Below are 18,110 nucleotides of genomic sequence, written 5' to 3' on the forward strand. Positions count from 1 at the left end.
CATCTACAAACACATCAAGGGCCAAAGTGGGCAGGAATAGACATGTGGGTAAAGATGAAAACGTCAAAGTTTCCTTCAGCTCTTTCTCCTGACCGCTTTCACTCTCCCTGACTCCAAATGCACTGAGAACTACCCTTCAGTAAATTGACACTGTTTTCCCTTCGCTGTGCTGTCTCATAATCATCTTACTCCTTCTGGGGCTCTGTTTCTCATCCCAGGTTTGTGTCCATGGAAGATTTACCAAACTGCTGTCAGGACCCCAGTAGGTAGTGGGAACAGAGACACAGCCAACTTCCCTGCATTGCTCCTGCCCTGCACTGGGAGATAACTGATTCTTCATTCCTCAAGTTTTGTGGGGTTTATGCCAATTTGGGATTAGAAAAATTCAGTTGTTTTCTATGACTTAATGTATCAAATGTTAATTTCTGTGCTTGGTTTTCTCTAAAGCCCTAGTTACTCCCCTGTGTTCAGCCTTCTTTATTCACACCAGTATTCTCAGTTTATAATGAAGAATGCATGCTCATTTATTCTTTGGCTTATTTTATTTAAATTATATATTATGAGGAATATCCTCTTTTCCTAATGCACTGTTGCAGAATTTGCAATACATAAATCCTTGGCTGAAAACCCCTGTCACAGGCTAGCAGGGTTCCTTTTTTTACCCCAGCTATGTCTTCCATATTCTTAGTAAAGTTATAGGTATTATCAGGAAAGGAAAATGTCATGATGTATTCTGTTCACTATTACATTATGCTTATTACTCTTTTTTCTACATGACTTGGAGACAATGCCTGCTTTTATAATATTTCTTAATTTTTTTCAGTGTGACTGTACTATGCAAGGCACGTGGTTGATACCCATTGAAAGCAAAAATCGGGTTGATATCCCAGAGAAAGACAAAGATCAGAGCTCAACAAAACGGAACCTGTGGGAAGATAGATACAGTAGATTTTACTTTAGTCTAATGGAGAGTTTTCTACTTCCAAGGTGGCAGAACTTCAATGTCTTCCAAATGAGAGAAAGATCATACAAGATAAGATACATCACCCATCTGAAACCAACTCACCTGAAGTTACTGTTTTATTTATTAGTAGTCTTGAAGAAAGTTCCCATTAAAAATTAGGCATTAATTTTAAAGTTGGTAAATAAATCAATAGTCCACAATAAATTTCAATGGATGTTCCAGGAATATATGTCTCTCTTGCTAGGAGGAGGACCTCAAGGAAAAGAAGCAGGAGAAGAAGAAAGAGAAAAGATGACAAAAGTTGGGAAGCAGATACTAACTCCTAGGAAGGAAATGTAGGGTGTATGTAAACCTCCATCACCTTGGGGATTCAGACCCAAGAGAACACTACTGTACTGGTTAGTTTTAGAACACAAACTAAGAAATTAGACTAAATTCAGAATGTAATTTCTTCTAAATTACTGGAAACGATGCCTATTTAAGTTTATTTTACTAATTTATTTTGACCTTTGGGCCCTAGAAATACACTAAATCATTCAGAAAATAATGGTAACTACAGTAAAACACAAAGGAAATTAGAAATCAGTGAGAATGCAATAATTAGTACATAACTGTTATTAGTATTTATTGTATTTTTTGTGTGTAGATAGCATGTATACTGTGTCTTGCCAGGTATAAGTAGAATGTACCCTCTGGCTTTTTAATTTAACATGAAATAATGATCATTGCCTTTGAAATCACTGATTCACCTTCTTGAAAATAATTCAGCTTTCCTCTAAATATTTCTAGGCCACACTTCCATGTTTCTATTAATACAATTAAGCCATGATATATCTTTTTGTCCACACCTTCCTAAAAACAAACAAACAAACAAACAAAAAACATGTATTTTGGGAGCAGGTTTGATTCTCTAAAATCACCAGTTGTCAACCAATGTATTGGTTCCACTACATTTCAATATGCCTAGACTCCTGAAAAATTCACTGATGTTTGTCTGGTCATACTCTTTACCAAAGAACACTGAAATAACAAAGGTTGGTGATTATTACAGGGTGCAGGATTTTTCTTATAGATAGCAGGCCTTGGTTAGGCCATGACTCCAGTATCCACATCGTCATTCTCTCACGAGAACTGGCATGATCCAACACTGACAGCTCTGCAACCAGAGCTAGCTTAGAACTCAATTTTTGCATAAGAGCTACTCAAATATCGCAACTTTATGTGTCATTTATATTAATTTTTTTGTGCTGCACAATAAATTACTACTGTCTTAGTGGCTTAAACTAATACACACTTTCATATCATAGTTTCTGCAAGTTAGAAATTATGGTACAGCTAACCTGGGGTTTGGGCAATCTATGATTTTGTCCAGGTCCTTACCCTTAGTTGGAACAAGTTCCAGGCTCCATATTCAACTCCGTGAGGTCCCACTATTACATTCTTTATCACCATCCCCAGATAGTGATAATGATGAGTACCCATAATGAGTACAATCTCCCCAGTAGCAAGTGGGCCTGGGTGGATACACTTTAATCTTTCATTATTGCTCACATTATCTTAATAAATTACTTCCCCATCATCATTTGACCATAATGGTAAGCCTGCTACAACTGCTCTGTCTGCTTAGAAAATTTATTGGGTCAAAAATAAAATAATACTCAGACTTAGTATTCTTCTGGGTAGCAGCTCAATTCACAATCACAAAGATGTGGAAACAACCCAAGTGCCCATCAACCCATGAATGTATTAATGAACCGTGTTATATGTATGCCATAGAATGCTATTAACTCATAGAAAAGCTGGAGACTTTACATCTTTGTATTTACCTGGATAGAGTTGAAGAACATTCTTCTTAGTAAAGTATCTCAAGAATGGAAAAACAAGCATCCAATGTACTCAATACTGATTTAAAGCAAGGAGATAGATAGCTACAGGCCCACACAAGAGAAAAACACAATTAAATTCAAGAAGGAGGGCGCAAGGGTCATGAATCCCCCACTTAATGGATACAGTGTAGAGGTATATGGCATATACCTCCTGGATGAAGGACTCAAATACACCTAGGACTTTTCTGAACAAAAGCAAAAGATGTAACCTAATCGTATGTACTCATATGTTAACCTGACATCAAACAAACAAACAAAAAAAACAAAATAAATGTATATGTTTGATTAGATTCTTGCTCTTCAGAGTATGGTCCAAGTTCCAGTAACACGGCATCCCTTGAGATCTTCTAGAAATGCAGACAGATCCACTGTACCAGAATCTGCATTTTACATCTTCTAGATTTTTGAATGTATATTAAAATCCAAAAATAACTCATTTTGATTACCTTTGATTTGATGGAAATTCTGGTGATGTAGTAAGATAATTTAGTTAATTAAAAATAAATAAAAAAACATTTATTTTTTTCTAATTTTTCTATGTGGTATTTTATCACCTTTTCTCCTCTTTCATTAACAATCCAAAGATCAAAGAGAACTCACCTTTTCTCCACATACAAGCTAATGAATCAGAAGGAAAGTAGTACATTTATTCTGTAGCATAATAATTGATAATACTTCCATTTTATAAATACATTGAAAGAAGAATATATATTTGACATCCTTAAATAGCACATCACACATACAACACATACACAAAAAAATACACAGAAATACACGATCCATGGTGACATTTAAGTTGTGAGTTTTTATTTCATTTCCCAAAGTGAACAAACTTGCAGTTGCATTATCTGGTGCCTTAGTAACTGGCCAGAAATATGGTCAAGTTATTTGTGATCCCTAGTTTAAAAGTAATGAAAATTAAGAATAAATTTCTACTTCTTCAAATCATATAATTGTCTATCTGCTCACATAATACAAGGTTTGGTGATATAAACTTAAAATTATAAGGTGAAGTTAAGCTTTATTTGACATGATCAGGTAACTCTGAGAAAATGATTAATATTTAATCACTGAGGTGACATGAAGCAACAATATCCGGTGCTTACACAGTGCATGTCCTGGGGAACCTTGTGTGACAAAAACCATGATAAGCAAGAGATAAACAGAAGTAATGTTTTGATTCTTTTTTCTTACTCAGCCAGTTACTGGTTTAAGACAAACACATAATTGAAAAATGTAAAGGATCTTAGAATCGAAACAAATGCAACCATGCCTGACAGGAAAATATCATTCTGTACAGATAAAGAGTGTAATCAAGTAATTATTAACTTTAAAATAAAAAGAAGGGTTATAAAAACTGTTTCTAAAATTTATCACGATGCCCACTGTGCTAGAAAATGCAATTTAAACAATGAAATTTGATGAATTTATTTGTGAGATTAACAAGTGATTATTTCTCCCTTGATAAACTCCCAGGAATATCAGATGTAATCAACATTTACAATGGATATCATGTTTAACATCACTTTCTATATTATAATAAATATTAGGACATTCTTGGGGAGAAAGGAGTAAAGAACTTAGTAGATGTTTAGAGACAGTGCCCAGACTGTCATGACTCTTCCAAATGCACACTCCTCTATAGCTTTTTAGATTTCCTCTGTAACTCTGATAATTCTCATTGCTAAAATTAAGTTGAAGGCTACTATTTAAAAATGATTTTTTTCTGCACTATATAAGTTGAGGTGCTGAGGTTTCATGGTCTGTTATTTTCTTGTTGCATAGGATTCCTAGGCTTGTCATAAAAATTTATCACCTATTTGGGAACTTTAAGCAATGGAAAATTATTTTCTCACAATTCTTGAGAGAAGAAGTCTGAAACCAAGGTTCTGGGAAGACAATGTTCCATCTGAAAGAAGTGGGGAGAATTTTTTCTCTCCTCCTGGTTTGTGGCAGCAAACTGAGGATTTGTGTCTACTTTCACTTGGCCTTCGTCTCTGTGTAGCTCCGTGTCGTCATTTACTGTTCCATGTAAGGACATGCTCACTGGACTTAGGGATCACCTCAATCCATTATTATCTCATCTTGGTCATTACTCAATTTTATCTGTGATAATATTATTCAAGAATATGTTTACTTCTGAGATTTGGGGTGGATGTAAACAGTTGAAGGGACAGTATCCATCCCGCTTGTAATGCCTACTTCACATATGATGCACAGCTATTTTTTCTGAATATTGATGAGAATAAAAATCAAATTATTAAATAAGTTTTACTATAATAAATTCAAAGCTCTGCTGAATTATTTAAATAATTTGAATCATTCCTTTTACTAGAAAAATTTAACATACTTCAACATAATAAATATGATTCCTTTGGGGGATAAAATTGGTCAACAAAATTGTATTCGGTGATTCATCAACTTCCTTACACTCTCTTTGACGTCTTTATTCCTCAGGCTATAGATCAAAGGATTCAGCATGGGGATGATGACTGTATAAAATACAGAACCTACTTTGACAATGAGCCAGGAGTTTTTGGAGTTGGGTACACAATAAAGGAACAGGACAGTCCCATGGAAAATGGTGATGGCAGTTAGGTGGGAGGCACAGGTGGAGAAAGCTTTTTTGCGCCCACCAGCAGAAGGCATTCTCAGGATAGTGACAAAGATGAGGACATAAGTAGTGAGGATGATTCCTAGGCTGCTCACCTCATCAAATATGGCAAAGACAAAGGAAAGCACTTGGATGATGGACGGGTCAGAGCAGGAGACAGAGATGATGACAGAGTGCTCACAGATAAAATTGTTGAGGATGTTAGAGCCACAGAAGGATAATGTTAAGAGAAAATAAGTGAGTGTGAGAGAGCAGACTATTCCCCATGCATAGGGCCCTGCCACTAAGGATGCACAGAGATCTGGAGACATGACCACTGTGTAGAGCAGAGGGTTACAAACTGCCACAAACCGGTCATAGGCCATCACGGCCAACATGAAGGTTTCTGTCACTGCAAATGTGCAGGCAAAGGAGAACTGTGTGATGCAGCCCGTGAAGGAGATGGTCCTGTCTTCCACAACCAAGTTCTCCAGCAGTTTAGGTGTCACCGTGGTGGAATAACAGAAATCAACAAAGGACAAGTGGCTGAGGAAATAGTACATGGGGGTGTGGAGTTTGGGGTTGACCCTGATGATCACAACCATGCCCAGGTTCCCCAGCACAGTCACCGTGTAGACGATCAGGAACACCAGGAACAGGGGCAGCTGGAGGTTGGTGTATTTGGAAAAGCCCAAGAGAATGAAGGTGGCTCCAGAACTCTGATTTCCTTCTGCTAACTGCATGATCATTGACTAAGATCTGAAATAATGATAATAAACATAAAAATTAACTTGTACACTTATGTTCTAGACCTGGTACTAAATGTTTAGAAAATTGTAATTTAGATATCCAGGTAACCATATGCATTATCAAAACAAGTAGCCCCACAATTTTTATATGAGCATACTGGGCTACATATACATTAAGTAACTTATTTGATGTTAGACAGATTCTTAGTGGTGAACTAGATGGTGACACTGATCCTAAGTGGTGAACCTTGACATATAGTGGATCCCATAATCCACTAGGGACGTGTTTCAAGATACCCAGATGATGCTGGAACCACAGATTTTAAGAAACTCTGTAAATGCCATGACTTTTCCGTATATACTTAGCTGTGATAAAGTTTTATAAAAGAGGCACAGTGAGAGAATAATAATAATAACTAATAATTAAATAGACAAATTATAGTAACACCATGTTTACATCACTATTTTTGGACTTTAGAGGTCTTATGAAGTAAAATAAAGATGAACACAGACACTATCATACAGCAACAGGTGACCAGATAAAGGAGGTGTCTTCTAAGCCACCAAAGGGATTTACGCTGGACAATGGGATAACTCACATTCACAGAATGTAGACCTGCACTATTAAAATTGGGGCATAATTTAACACAAAAAAATTGGTTTTCTTATAGCATTTCTCACTTATTTTTTTTTCCAACCATTGTTAACCACAGGTATCTGAAACCACAGGAAGTGAAACTAAGGCTATTTCCCCTTTATTCCATTTTCCTTTGGCTGTGCTATCTCCTAATCATCTGACTCTTTCTGGTGCTATGTTCCTCATCTCAGGTTTGTGCTTTTGGAAGATTTACCAAACCATCATCATTACTGTAGTAGATTATGGGATCAGAGACACAGCCGACTTCCCTGCAGTGATCCTGCCCTGCAAAGGGAGATCGCTGATTCTTCATCCCTCAAGTTGTAGATTTTATGCCAATCTTGGATTTGAAGACTTCAGTTGTTCTCTATGACTTAATTTATCAAATGTAAATTTCTGTGCTTGGTTTTCCCCAGAGCCCTACCCTAGGTACTTTGTGTATTCAACCATCATTATCAAAACCAGTATTCTCAGTTTATAATGAATAATACATGTTCATTTTTTTTTGCCTATTTGATTTTGATTATGTTTCAACTAAAATTACACTCTTTTTCTAATACACTGATGCAGAATTTGCAATAAATAAAGAAAACCATTGTCACAGGATAGTAGTTTTCTTCTTCTTTTTTTTTAATCCAGCAATATTTTCTACATTCTTATAGACTTATAGGTATATTATCAGGAAAGGAAAATGTCCTGGCACCTTCTGTTCACTATTAATTTATGACTATTATGCCTTCCTTTCTACATTATTTTGAGAATTTTCTAATTTTCTAATAGCCATTAAATTATTTCAGGGTGATTGCCCTAGGCTAGGTACACGGTGATACCCCAAAAGCAAAAATCGCGTTTGATACTCCAGAGAAGGACAAAGAGATCAGAGCTCAACAAACTGAACACTTGGGAAGATAGATGCAGTAATTTTCACCTTTAGACTAATGGATAGCTTTCTACTTCCAACAGGGCAGGACTTCACTCTTCCCCAAATGAGAGAAAGATGACACAAGATAAGATACATTACCCATGTGAAACCAACTCACGTGAAGATCCTGTTCTTATTTACTTGTAGTATCTAAAAAAGTTTCCACTATAATTTAGGCATGAACTTTAAAGTTGGTATATAGACCAATAGTCCACAATATATTTAAATGAATTTCCCAGGAATTTATTCCTCTGTTAATACCCACAGAAACTCATGGCAAGGTATGAGGAGGACAAAGAACAAAGATAAAGGGTGGATAGTTGATTTTTACTCCTGGGAACAATATTTAGGCTTCAGGTATACCTCTATCACCTTGGGGATTTAGACCCAAGAGATAATTATTGCACTAGTTATTTTTAAACACAAACTGAGAAGTTAGCTAAATGCCTTCCTGTTTTCTTCTAAATCACTAGAGACCATGCCATTTTAACTTTATTTTATTAATTTATTTTAAAAATTTTATCATGGAAAATAATTTTTCTGTGCTGTCCTTTATTACCCTCTTTTCTCTTTCATTAAAAAACAAGAGATCAAAGAGAGCTCACCCTTTTCCCCACATATAAGTTAATGTACCAGGAAGTGTGTAATAAATTTGTTCTCAATGGTAATGATTGATAATCCTGAATTTGTTTCAAATTTGTTGAAAGGGGAAGGGCATCCTTAAGTAACATAACACTATACACACATACAAACTCAATCATGTTCAAATAAAAGTTGTAGGTTTTTATTTCTTTGCCCAATGTCAACAAACTTGGACTCACATTATCTGAAAAATGTACAATATTGTGCATTAGTAATTGGTCAGAGTTATGGTAAAGTTATGTGTGACACATGATTTATAATTTTTAAAAAAATGTAAGAACATAAAAGCTGACCCTTTCTGTACAAAAAATAGAAAAATTAACGTGGCATCATGGCAGATGCCTGCACTTCCAGGTACCTAGGAGGCAGTGGCAGGAGGATCAGTTAAACCCATGAGTCTGAAGTTGCTGTGAGTTAAGCTGATACCATGACACTCCAGCCTGAGTGGCAGAGTCAGACTCTGTCTCAGAAAAGAATACAAAATCTGTTTCTTTTATGTTTTATAATTGTCTGTTTCCTCACAAATATAAGACTAGGTTTAATCATATACCTTCAAAATATAAGTTGAAGTTAAGCTCCACTTGACAGGAACATGGTCACTCTGGGAAAATGATTAATATTTAATCACTCAAGTGATGTGAAACAGCATCAGGTGCCTACACATGGTAAAGCCTGTGGAAACTTGTGAACAAACCATGATAAACAGAGATGACATCTTGATTTTTTTTATAACTCAGTCACAGGATTAAGCCAAACACATGAATAATCAATTTAAGGAATATTGGAATCAATACATCCACAACCATTCTGTGCAGGTAAAAAAATCATTCTGTGCAGGTAAAAAAATCATTCTGTGCAATCTACTAATTATTAACCTTAAGAAGCAACAAAGGATTATGGAAATTGCTTCTGCGGTGTACCATGATGTCCACTGTTATATAAATAAATATAATTATAAAAAATATAATTATAAAATAAATATAAGTAAATATAATCATAAAAAATGAGTTTTACAAATCAATTTTTGAATTTTGTGAATTTGATAGGTGATGTTTTTATTATTTTTCCTCTTGGCAATCTTTCAGGACCATCACATAAGATCAACATTTATACCTCATTTCTGGCATTATGTTCAAGATCACTTTCTATGCTATTGAAGCGTTTGAAGGTATGACTGGGGTGATGGCCCCAAGAAGAAAAGAAGGCCAGTCTGGGGATCAAGGAGAAGTTTTATTAAGAGAAAAAGCAGAGAACAGTCTGACCAGAAGGCAGCTACCTCTCACACAACTTCAAGAGGTTTTTGTTAACTTTCTCAGTGTAGCTGTCATGTGCAAGGGGTTCAACAGGAGAGTAATTCTCTTCTGTAGAAAGACTGGTCTTTACTTTAAGAGCTAACTTTGAAGTTACTCTTTTCTGTGAATAGGACCAGGAACTTATTTCTGAAGCCATCCAGGGCCAGGTGGAAACTGACTGTTCCTTTGTATCCCAGAAACACTGGCTTAAAGCATTCCAACTGCTATGCTGATGCAGTTGGTTTCTGGCCAGCTTTTTCTCACTAGCTCCCTCCTAAAATGGCTTTACTCTTGTCAGGGTGGGAGGATTCCTTTCCCACAGCTATAATAAATGTAGGGGAGTTTCTTGGGGACAAAGGAATAAAGAACGTGGTAGGCTCCCAGAGTCAGTGGCACAACTGTCAATACTTATTCTTCCAAATGCATTTGAAGGAATAAGCTGTCGTTTTTTTGCATTTGCACTATATGTCTGATATTCTTATTACTAAAGTTAAGTTGAAGGACATTTAAAATTATTTGCCATGCAATAAATAAGTGTGAGAGACTAAGGTTTTATGGGCTCATATGTTCTTGTTAGATATGTTTCCTAGGCCTTCGTACAAAAATTATGACCAATGTGATGGTTTTATAAAATAGAAGTTTCTTTTCTCACAATTCTTGAAATCAAGGTTCTGGCAAGACTATGTTACCTCAGAAGGTACAAGGCGAGAACTCTTGCTTGCCTCCAGTATGTGTCAACAAACTGCCAATTTGCTCCCATCTTCACCAGGCCTTCCTCCCTCTGTACATCCATGTTGTCCTTTACTGCCTCCCATAAAGTAACCTTCATTGGATTTAGGGATCACCTCACTCCACTACCATCTCATCTCAGTCATTACTAAATTTTATCTCCAAAGACTTCATTTATAAATAACATCACTTCTGAGATTCTGGTGAGGGCACATATTTTAAGGTACAATATGCATCCCACTTGTAACACATATGGCTAATAGCAATAATTTTTTTGAAAATATTGACAGGAATAAAAATCATGCAGTCAAATACATTTTTATACAATATATTTAAACCTGTTACTAGTAAAATCCCTAAATACTTTGAATCATCCTCTATTTCAGAATCATTGAACATCTCAATATAATAAATCAGATTCCTTTTGTGGTAATAAGTGCTTAACTAATTTGTGTTGGGTGACTCATCAACTTCCTGACACTCTCTTTCACATCTTTGTTCCTCAGGCTGTAGATCAAAGGATTCAGCATGGGGATGATGACTGAATAAAATACAGAACCCACTTTGACTATGAGCCATGAGTTTTTAGAGTTGGGTACACAATAAAGGAACAGGACAGTCCCGTGGAAAATAGTGATGGAAGTCAAGTGGGAGGCACAGGTGGAGAAAGCTTTCTGGCGCCCACCAGCAGAAGGCATTCTCAGGATAGTGACAAAGATGAGGACATAAGTAGTGAGGATGATTATCAGGCTGCTCACTTCATCGAATATGGCAATGATCAAAGAAAGAACTTGGATGATATAGGGGGCATAGCAGGAGACAGACATGATGACGGAAAACTCACAGAAGAAATTGTTGAGGATGTTAGAACCACAGATGGATAGTCCTATGAGAAAATAGGTGAGTGTCAGAGAACAGAATATACCCCACACGTAGGGTATAGCAACTAAGAGTGCACAGAGCTTTGGGGACATGACCACTGTGTAGAGCAGAGGGTCACAAACTGCCACACACCGGTCGTAGGCCATCACGGCCAACATGAATGTTTCTGTCACTGCAAATGTGCAGGCAAAGGAGAACTGCATGATGCAGCCCGTGAAGGAGATGGTCCTGTCTTCCACAACCAAGTTCTCCAGCAGTTTGGGTGTCACCGTGGTGGAATAACAGAAGTCAACAAAGGACAAGTGGCTGAGGAAATAATACATGGGGGTGTGGAGTTTGGGGTTGACCCTGATGATCACAACCATGCCCAGGTTCCCCAGCACAGTCACCATGTAGACGGTCAGGAACACCAGGAACAGGGGCACCTGGAGATCAGCGTATTCGGAGAAGCCCAAGAGGATAAAGTTGGATCCAGAACTCTGATTTCCTTCTGTTAATATCATGATTGTTGAATAAAATCTAAAATAATGGTTATATAAATAATAATTATTTTATATAATTATACTGTAATATTTGCAGTGTTCTAGACATTGTGCTAAAACATTAGAACATTTTAATTTAGATATCCAAATAACATTATTATGCCTTATAAAAGCAGGTGACCTCATAACTTTTATATAAGCAAACTGGGTCTCATATACATTAAAGAACTTCTTTGTGGTTAGATTCTTAGTGATGAACAAGATTGTGATGTTGATCCTGTGTAGCAGAACTTGAACTATATTGGACCTCCTGATCCACTATGTATGTGTTTCAAGATTCCGAGTGGATGACTGAAGCACAGATTGTAAAAAACTGTAAATACCATCATTTTTCCTATGTATACTTACCCATAAGAAAGTTTTGTAGAATAGGCACAGTAAGAGATTAACAATAGTAACTAATAATAAAATAGACAAATCATAGTAACACCATGTCAGCATAACTATTTTTGCACTTTAGAGGTCTTACGAAGTAAAATAAGGATGACTTGAACACAGGCACTGTCATACAGCAACAGGTGATTAGATTAAGGAGGTGGCTTCTAAGCCAAGCCACCAAGAGGATTTACGCTGGACAAGGGGATAATTCATATCGCACGCAGGATATAGATCTGCTCTATTCAAAATGGGGCATAATTTAATGCAAATAAATGGGTTTTCTTATGGAGTTTCTCACTTATTTTTTCTAAGCATTTTTAACCACAGGTTTCTGTAGTGGTGAAACCTGTGATTAACAATGAAGTTAAACTAAGGCTATTTCCCCTTTACCCTGTTTTGTCTTTGCTGTGCTGTCTCCTAATCATCTGATTCTTTCTTGGGCTCAGTTTCTCATCCTGGGTTTGTGCCTATAGAAGATTTGCCAAACTGTCATCATTATTGCAGTAGATTATGGGAGCAGAGACACAGCCAACTTGCCAGTAGTGCTCCCGCCACCCTCTGGGAGATCATTGATTCTTCATCCCTCAAGTTTTATGATTTTTATGCCAATCATGGATTTGAAAACTTCAGTTGCTCTCTATGACTTAATTTACCAAACGCAAATTTCTGTACTTGGTTTTCCCCAGAGCCCTACCCTAGCTACTCCGTGTATTCAACCTTCTTTATCCACACCAGTATGCTCAGGTTATAACGAACAATGCATCCTCATTTATTTTTTTGCCTATTTGATTTTGATTATGTTTCACCTAAAATTACTCTTTTAACCAATACACTGATGCAAAATTTGCAATAGATAAAGCCTTAGATGAAAACCATTGTCACAGGATAATAGTGTTCCTTTTTTTAATCGAGAAATATTTTCTACATTCTTGTAGACTTACAGGTATATTATCAGGAAAGAAAAATGCCATGGCATATTCTGTTCACATTAATTTATGCCTTCAATGTTTTTCTTTCTACATGATTTTGAGAAGTTCCTGGTTTTATAATAACCATTGAATTATTTCAGTGTGATTGGCCTATGCTAGGCACATGGTTGATACCCCAAAAGCAAAAATCGAGACTGATATACCAGAGAAGGACAAAGAGATCAGAACTCAAGAAACTGAACTGTTGGGAAGATAGATTCAGTAACTTTCACCTTTAGACTAATGGATAGCTTTCTACTTCCAACGGGGCACGACTTCACTCTGCCCCAAATGAGAGAAAGATGACACAAGATAAGATACATTACCCATGTGAAACCAACTCACCTGAAGATCCTGTTCTTATTTACTTGTAGTATCCAAGAAAGTTTCCACTACAATTTAGGTATTAATATTAAAGTTAGTAAATAGAGCAATAGTCCATAATAAATTTCAGGAATTTTCCAGGAATATATTCCTCTGTTAATATCCATAGAAACTCATGGCAAGGTATGAGGAGGACAAAGAACAAAGATAAAGAGTGGGTAAGTAGATTTTTACTCCTGGGAGCAATATTTGGGCTTCATGTATACCTCCATCGCCTTGGGGATTTAGACCCAAGAGAACACTACTACACTAGTTACTTTTAAACACAAACTGAGAAATTAGCTAAATGCCTTCCTGTTTTCTTCTAAATCACTGGAGACGATGCCTCTTTAACTTTATTTTACTGATTTATTTTGAAATTTTACCATGGAAAATATACAAATTCACTTAGAAAACATGGTGACTGTAATAAAACACAAAGGAAATAACAAATGGATGAGAACGCAGCAATGACGAGGTGACTGCTGTTACTATGTTCTGTATTGTATTTCTGTCTCTACGTAGCATGTGTGTTGTGTCTTGAGATGTATAAACAATAGCATGTGCATTCTGGCTTTTGAATTTATCACAAAATACTCATTATTATAATTGGAATCATTGATTCACTTCTTTGCAAGTGATTTATGTTTCCTTCTAAATATGACCAGGCCACTCTTCAAAGCTTATGACATTTATGATAATTAAAATCACGTTACTGTCAATAGAAGAAAGTAGAAATAAGGAGTTTATTTTTACCATCTCTAGAAACTCTACACCAGTTGAATTTTATCCAAAATAAAAATACATATGTGTTTTGATTCTGGTTCTGCAGAGTGTGGTCTGAGGTCCAGTAACAGCAGCATCATGTGGAGTCTACTGGAAACGCAGAATGACGGCTTCCCTGTAGATCCTCTGCACCAGGATCTGCATTTGATGTTTCCAGATGACTTGCATGTACACTAAAGTCTGAAAATCATTCAAATGGATTACCTTTCAGTTGAAGGAAATTCTGATGATTTATAAGATACTTCAATGAATTAAAGGCAAATAAAAATATTTATTTTAATTTTTCTGTGCTATTCTTTATTACCCTCTTTCCTCTTTCATTAACAAACCAGAGATCAAAGAGAGCTCACCCTTTTCCCACATGCAAGTTAATGTACCAGGAAGCATGTCATAAATTTATTCTCAAGGGTAATGATTGATAATGCTGAGTTCATTACAAATGTGTTGAAAGGGGAAGGGCATCCTTAAGTAACATAACACTATACACACACAAACTCAATCATGATCAAATAAAAGTTGTAAGTTTTTATTTCAAGTCAACAAACTTGACTCACATTATCTGAAAAATGTACAATATTATTCATCAGTAATTGGCCAGAATAATGGTAAAGTTACTTGTGATACCTGATTACAACTAAAGAAAGTACGAATAAAAAAATCTTACTCCATCTCTACAAAAAATAGAAAAATTAACGTGGCATCATGGCAGACACCTGTACTTCCAGGTGCCTAAGGGGCAGTGGCAGGAGCATCAGTTAAACCCGTGAGTCTGAAGTTGCTGTGAGTTAAGCTGATACCATGACACTCCAGCCTGAGTGGCAGAGTCAGACTCTGTCTCAGAAAAGAATACAAAATCTGTTTCTTTTATGTTTTATAATTGTCTGTTTCCTCACAAATATAAGACCAGGTTTAATCATAAACCTTCCAATAATAAGGTGAAGTTAAGCTCCTTTTGACAGGAACATGGTAACTCTGGGAAAACGATTAATATTTAATCACTCAAGTGATGTGAAGCAGCATCAGGTGCCTACACATGGTAAATCCTGTGGAAACTTGTGAACAAACCATGATAAACAGAGATGATATATTGATTTCTTTTTTTTTTTTTTGTAACTCAGTCACTGGATTAAGCCAAACATGTGAATAATCAGTTTAAAGACTATTGGAATATTGGAACATTCACAACCATTCTTTAGAGAACAAAAATCATTCAGTGCAGAGAAAAAGTGTAATCTACTAATTATTAACCTTAAGAAGCAACACAAGATTATGGAAATTGCTTCTGCAATGTATCATGATGTCCACTGCTTTAGTAAATATAATTTTAAAAAATGGGTTTTGCAAATGAATTTTTGAATTTTGTGAATTTGACAGGTGATGTTTTTATTATTTTTCCTCTTGGCGATCTTTCAGGACCATCACATAAGATCAACATTTATATCTCATTTTCAGCATTATGTTCAAGATCATTTTCTATGCTATTGAGGCATTTTAAGGTACGATTGGGGTGATGGTACCCAAGAAAGACAGAAGGCCAGTCTGGGAATCAAGGAGAAGTTTTATTAAGAGAAAAAGCAGAGAACAGTCTGACCAGAAGGCAGCTACCTCTCACACAACTTCAAAAAGCTTTTTTTTAACTTTCTCAGTGTAGCTGTCATGTGCAAGGGGTTCAACAGGAGAGTCATTCTCTTCTGTAGAAAGACTGATCTTTGCATTAAGAGCTAACTTTGAAGTTACTCCCTTCTGTGACTAGGACCAGGAACTTATCTCTGAAGCCATCCAGGGCCAGGTGGGAACTGACCGTTCCATTGTTTCCCAGGAACACTGGCCTTAAAGCATCCAAGAGTGTGGGGAGGGGGGTGCTATGCTGATGCAGTTAGTTTCTGGCCAGCTTTTTCTCACTAGCTCCCTCCTAAAATGGCTTTACTCTTGTCAGGGTGGGAGGATTCCTTTCCCACAGCTATAATAAATGTAGGGGAGTTTCTTGGGGACAAAGGAACAAAGAACATGGTAGGCTCCCAGAGACAGTGGCACAACTATCAATACTTATTCTTCCAAATGCATTTGAAGGAATAAGCTGTCATTTTTTTGCATTTGCACTATAGGTCTGATATTCTTATTACTAAAATTAAGTTGAAGGACATTTAAAAATTATTTGCCATGACAATAAATAAGTGTGAGAGACTAAGGTTTTATGGGCTCATATGTTCTTGTTAGATATGTTTCCTAGGCCTTCGTACAAAAATTATGACCAATGTGATGGTTTTATAAAATAGAAGTTTCTTTTCTCACAATTCTTGAAATCAAGGTTCTGGCAAGACTATGTTACCTCAGAAGGAACAAGAGGAGAACTCTTGCTTGCCTCCAGTATGTGTCAACAAACTGCCAATTTGCTCCCATCTTCACCAGGCCTTCCTCCCTCTGTACATCCATGTTGTCCTTTACTGCCTACCATAAAGTAACCTTCATTGGATTTAGGGATCACCTCACTCCACTACCATCTCATCTCAGTCATTACTAAATTTTGTCTCCAAAGACTTTATTTATAAAGTCACTTCCAAGATTCTGGTGAGGGCACATATTGTTAAGGTACAATATGCATCCCACTTGTAACACGTATTACATCACATACGGCCCACAGCATTTATTTTTTCTAAATATTGACAGGAATAAAAATCAGGCAGTCAAATACATTTTTATACAATATATTTAAACCTGTTCCAAATAAATTCACTAAATAGTTTGAATCGTCCCCTCTTTCAGAATCGTTGAACACATGTCAATGTAATAATTCTGGTTCCTTTTGGGATAAGAAGTGCTTAACAAAATTATGTTGGGTGGTCCATTAACTTCCTGACACTCTCTTTCACATCTTTGTTCCTCAGGCTGTAGATCAAAGGATTCAGCATGGGGATGATGACTGAATAAAATACAGAACCCACTTTAACTATAAGCCATGAGTTTTTAGAGTTGGGTACACAATAAAGAAAGAGGACAGTCCCATGGAAAATGGTGATGGCAGTTAAGTGGGAGGCACAGGTGGAGAAAGCTTTCTGGCGCCCACCAGCAGAAGGCATTCTCAGGATAGTGACAAAGATGAGAACATAAGTAGTAAGGATGATTATCAGGCTGCTCACTTCATCAAATATTACAATGACCAAAAAAAGAACTTGGATGATATAGGGGGCATAGCAGGAGACAGACATGATGACGGAAAACTCACAGAAGAAATTGTTGAGGATGTTAGAGCCACAGATGGATAGTCCCATGAGAAAACAGGTGAGTGTCAGAGAACAGAATATACCCCACATGTAGGGTATAGCAACTAAGGATGCACAGAGCTTTGGGGACATGACCACTGTGTAGAGCAGAGGGTCACAAACTGCCACAAACCGGTCGTAGGCCATCACGGCCAACATGAAGGTTTCTGCCACAGCAAATATGCAGACAAAGGAGAACTGCGTGATGCAGCCCGTGAAGGAGATGGTCCTGTCTTCCACAACCAAGTTCTCCAGCAGTTTGGGTGTCACCGTGGTGGAATAACAGAAGTCAACAAAGGACAAGTGGCTGAGGAAATAGTACATGGGGGTGTGGAGTTTGGGGTTGACCCTGATGATCACAACCATGCCCAGGTTCCCCAGCACAGTGACCATGTAGACGGTCAGGAACACCAGAAACAAGGGCACCTGGAGGTCAGCATATTCGGAGAAGCCCAAGAGGATAAAGTTGGATCCAGAACTCTGATTTCCTTCTGCAGATATCATGATTATTGAATCA

The 18,110-nt window shown here is 36.8% G+C and overlaps 3 protein-coding genes across 3 annotated transcripts; all 3 read right to left on the reverse strand.

Annotated features, from left to right (window-relative positions):
* Nucleotides 1-5,241: 5,241 nt before the first annotated feature.
* Nucleotides 5,242-6,186, reverse strand: LOC128564337 (olfactory receptor 5D13-like). Its single transcript, XM_053559833.1, has one exon. The coding sequence runs from the start codon at nucleotides 6,184-6,186 to the stop codon at nucleotides 5,242-5,244; it is 945 nt and encodes a 314-aa protein (XP_053415808.1).
* A 2,994-nt stretch (nucleotides 6,187-9,180) lies between these two features.
* Nucleotides 9,181-11,799, reverse strand: LOC128564338 (olfactory receptor 5D13-like). The gene is made up of 2 exons (XM_053559835.1): nucleotides 10,886-11,799; nucleotides 9,181-9,268 (listed from the first exon to the last, which is right to left on the reverse strand). The coding sequence occupies exons 1-2, from the start codon at nucleotides 11,797-11,799 to the stop codon at nucleotides 9,181-9,183; spliced, it is 1,002 nt and encodes a 333-aa protein (XP_053415810.1).
* Nucleotides 11,800-17,161: 5,362 nt separating this feature from the next.
* On the reverse strand, nucleotides 17,162-18,097 carry LOC128564339 (olfactory receptor 5D13-like). The gene has a single exon (XM_053559836.1). It carries the CDS (start codon nucleotides 18,095-18,097, stop codon nucleotides 17,162-17,164), a length of 936 nt encoding a protein of 311 aa, XP_053415811.1.
* Nucleotides 18,098-18,110: the final 13 nt, after the last annotated feature.

The sequence above is a fragment of the Nycticebus coucang genome, chromosome 14 (genome assembly GCF_027406575.1).
Source record: "Nycticebus coucang isolate mNycCou1 chromosome 14, mNycCou1.pri, whole genome shotgun sequence".
NCBI lineage: Eukaryota > Metazoa > Chordata > Mammalia > Primates > Lorisidae > Nycticebus > Nycticebus coucang.

What these genes read in the sequence shown, in the direction of transcription:
- LOC128564337 (XM_053559833.1), bottom strand. Translation starts at nt 6,186, where the DNA reads ATGCAGTTAGCAGAAGGAAATCAGAGTTCTGGAGCCACCTTCATTCTC.
- LOC128564338 (XM_053559835.1), bottom strand. Translation starts at nt 11,799, where the DNA reads ATGATATTAACAGAAGGAAATCAGAGTTCTGGATCCAACTTTATCCTC. An exon ending in GTGAAAGAGAGTGTCAGGAA is followed by an intron (nt 9,269 to 10,885) that starts GTTGATGAGTCA and finishes TTGCTTCTTAAG; the next exon opens with GTTAATAATTAGTAGATTGC.
- LOC128564339 (XM_053559836.1), bottom strand. Translation starts at nt 18,097, where the DNA reads ATGATATCTGCAGAAGGAAATCAGAGTTCTGGATCCAACTTTATCCTC.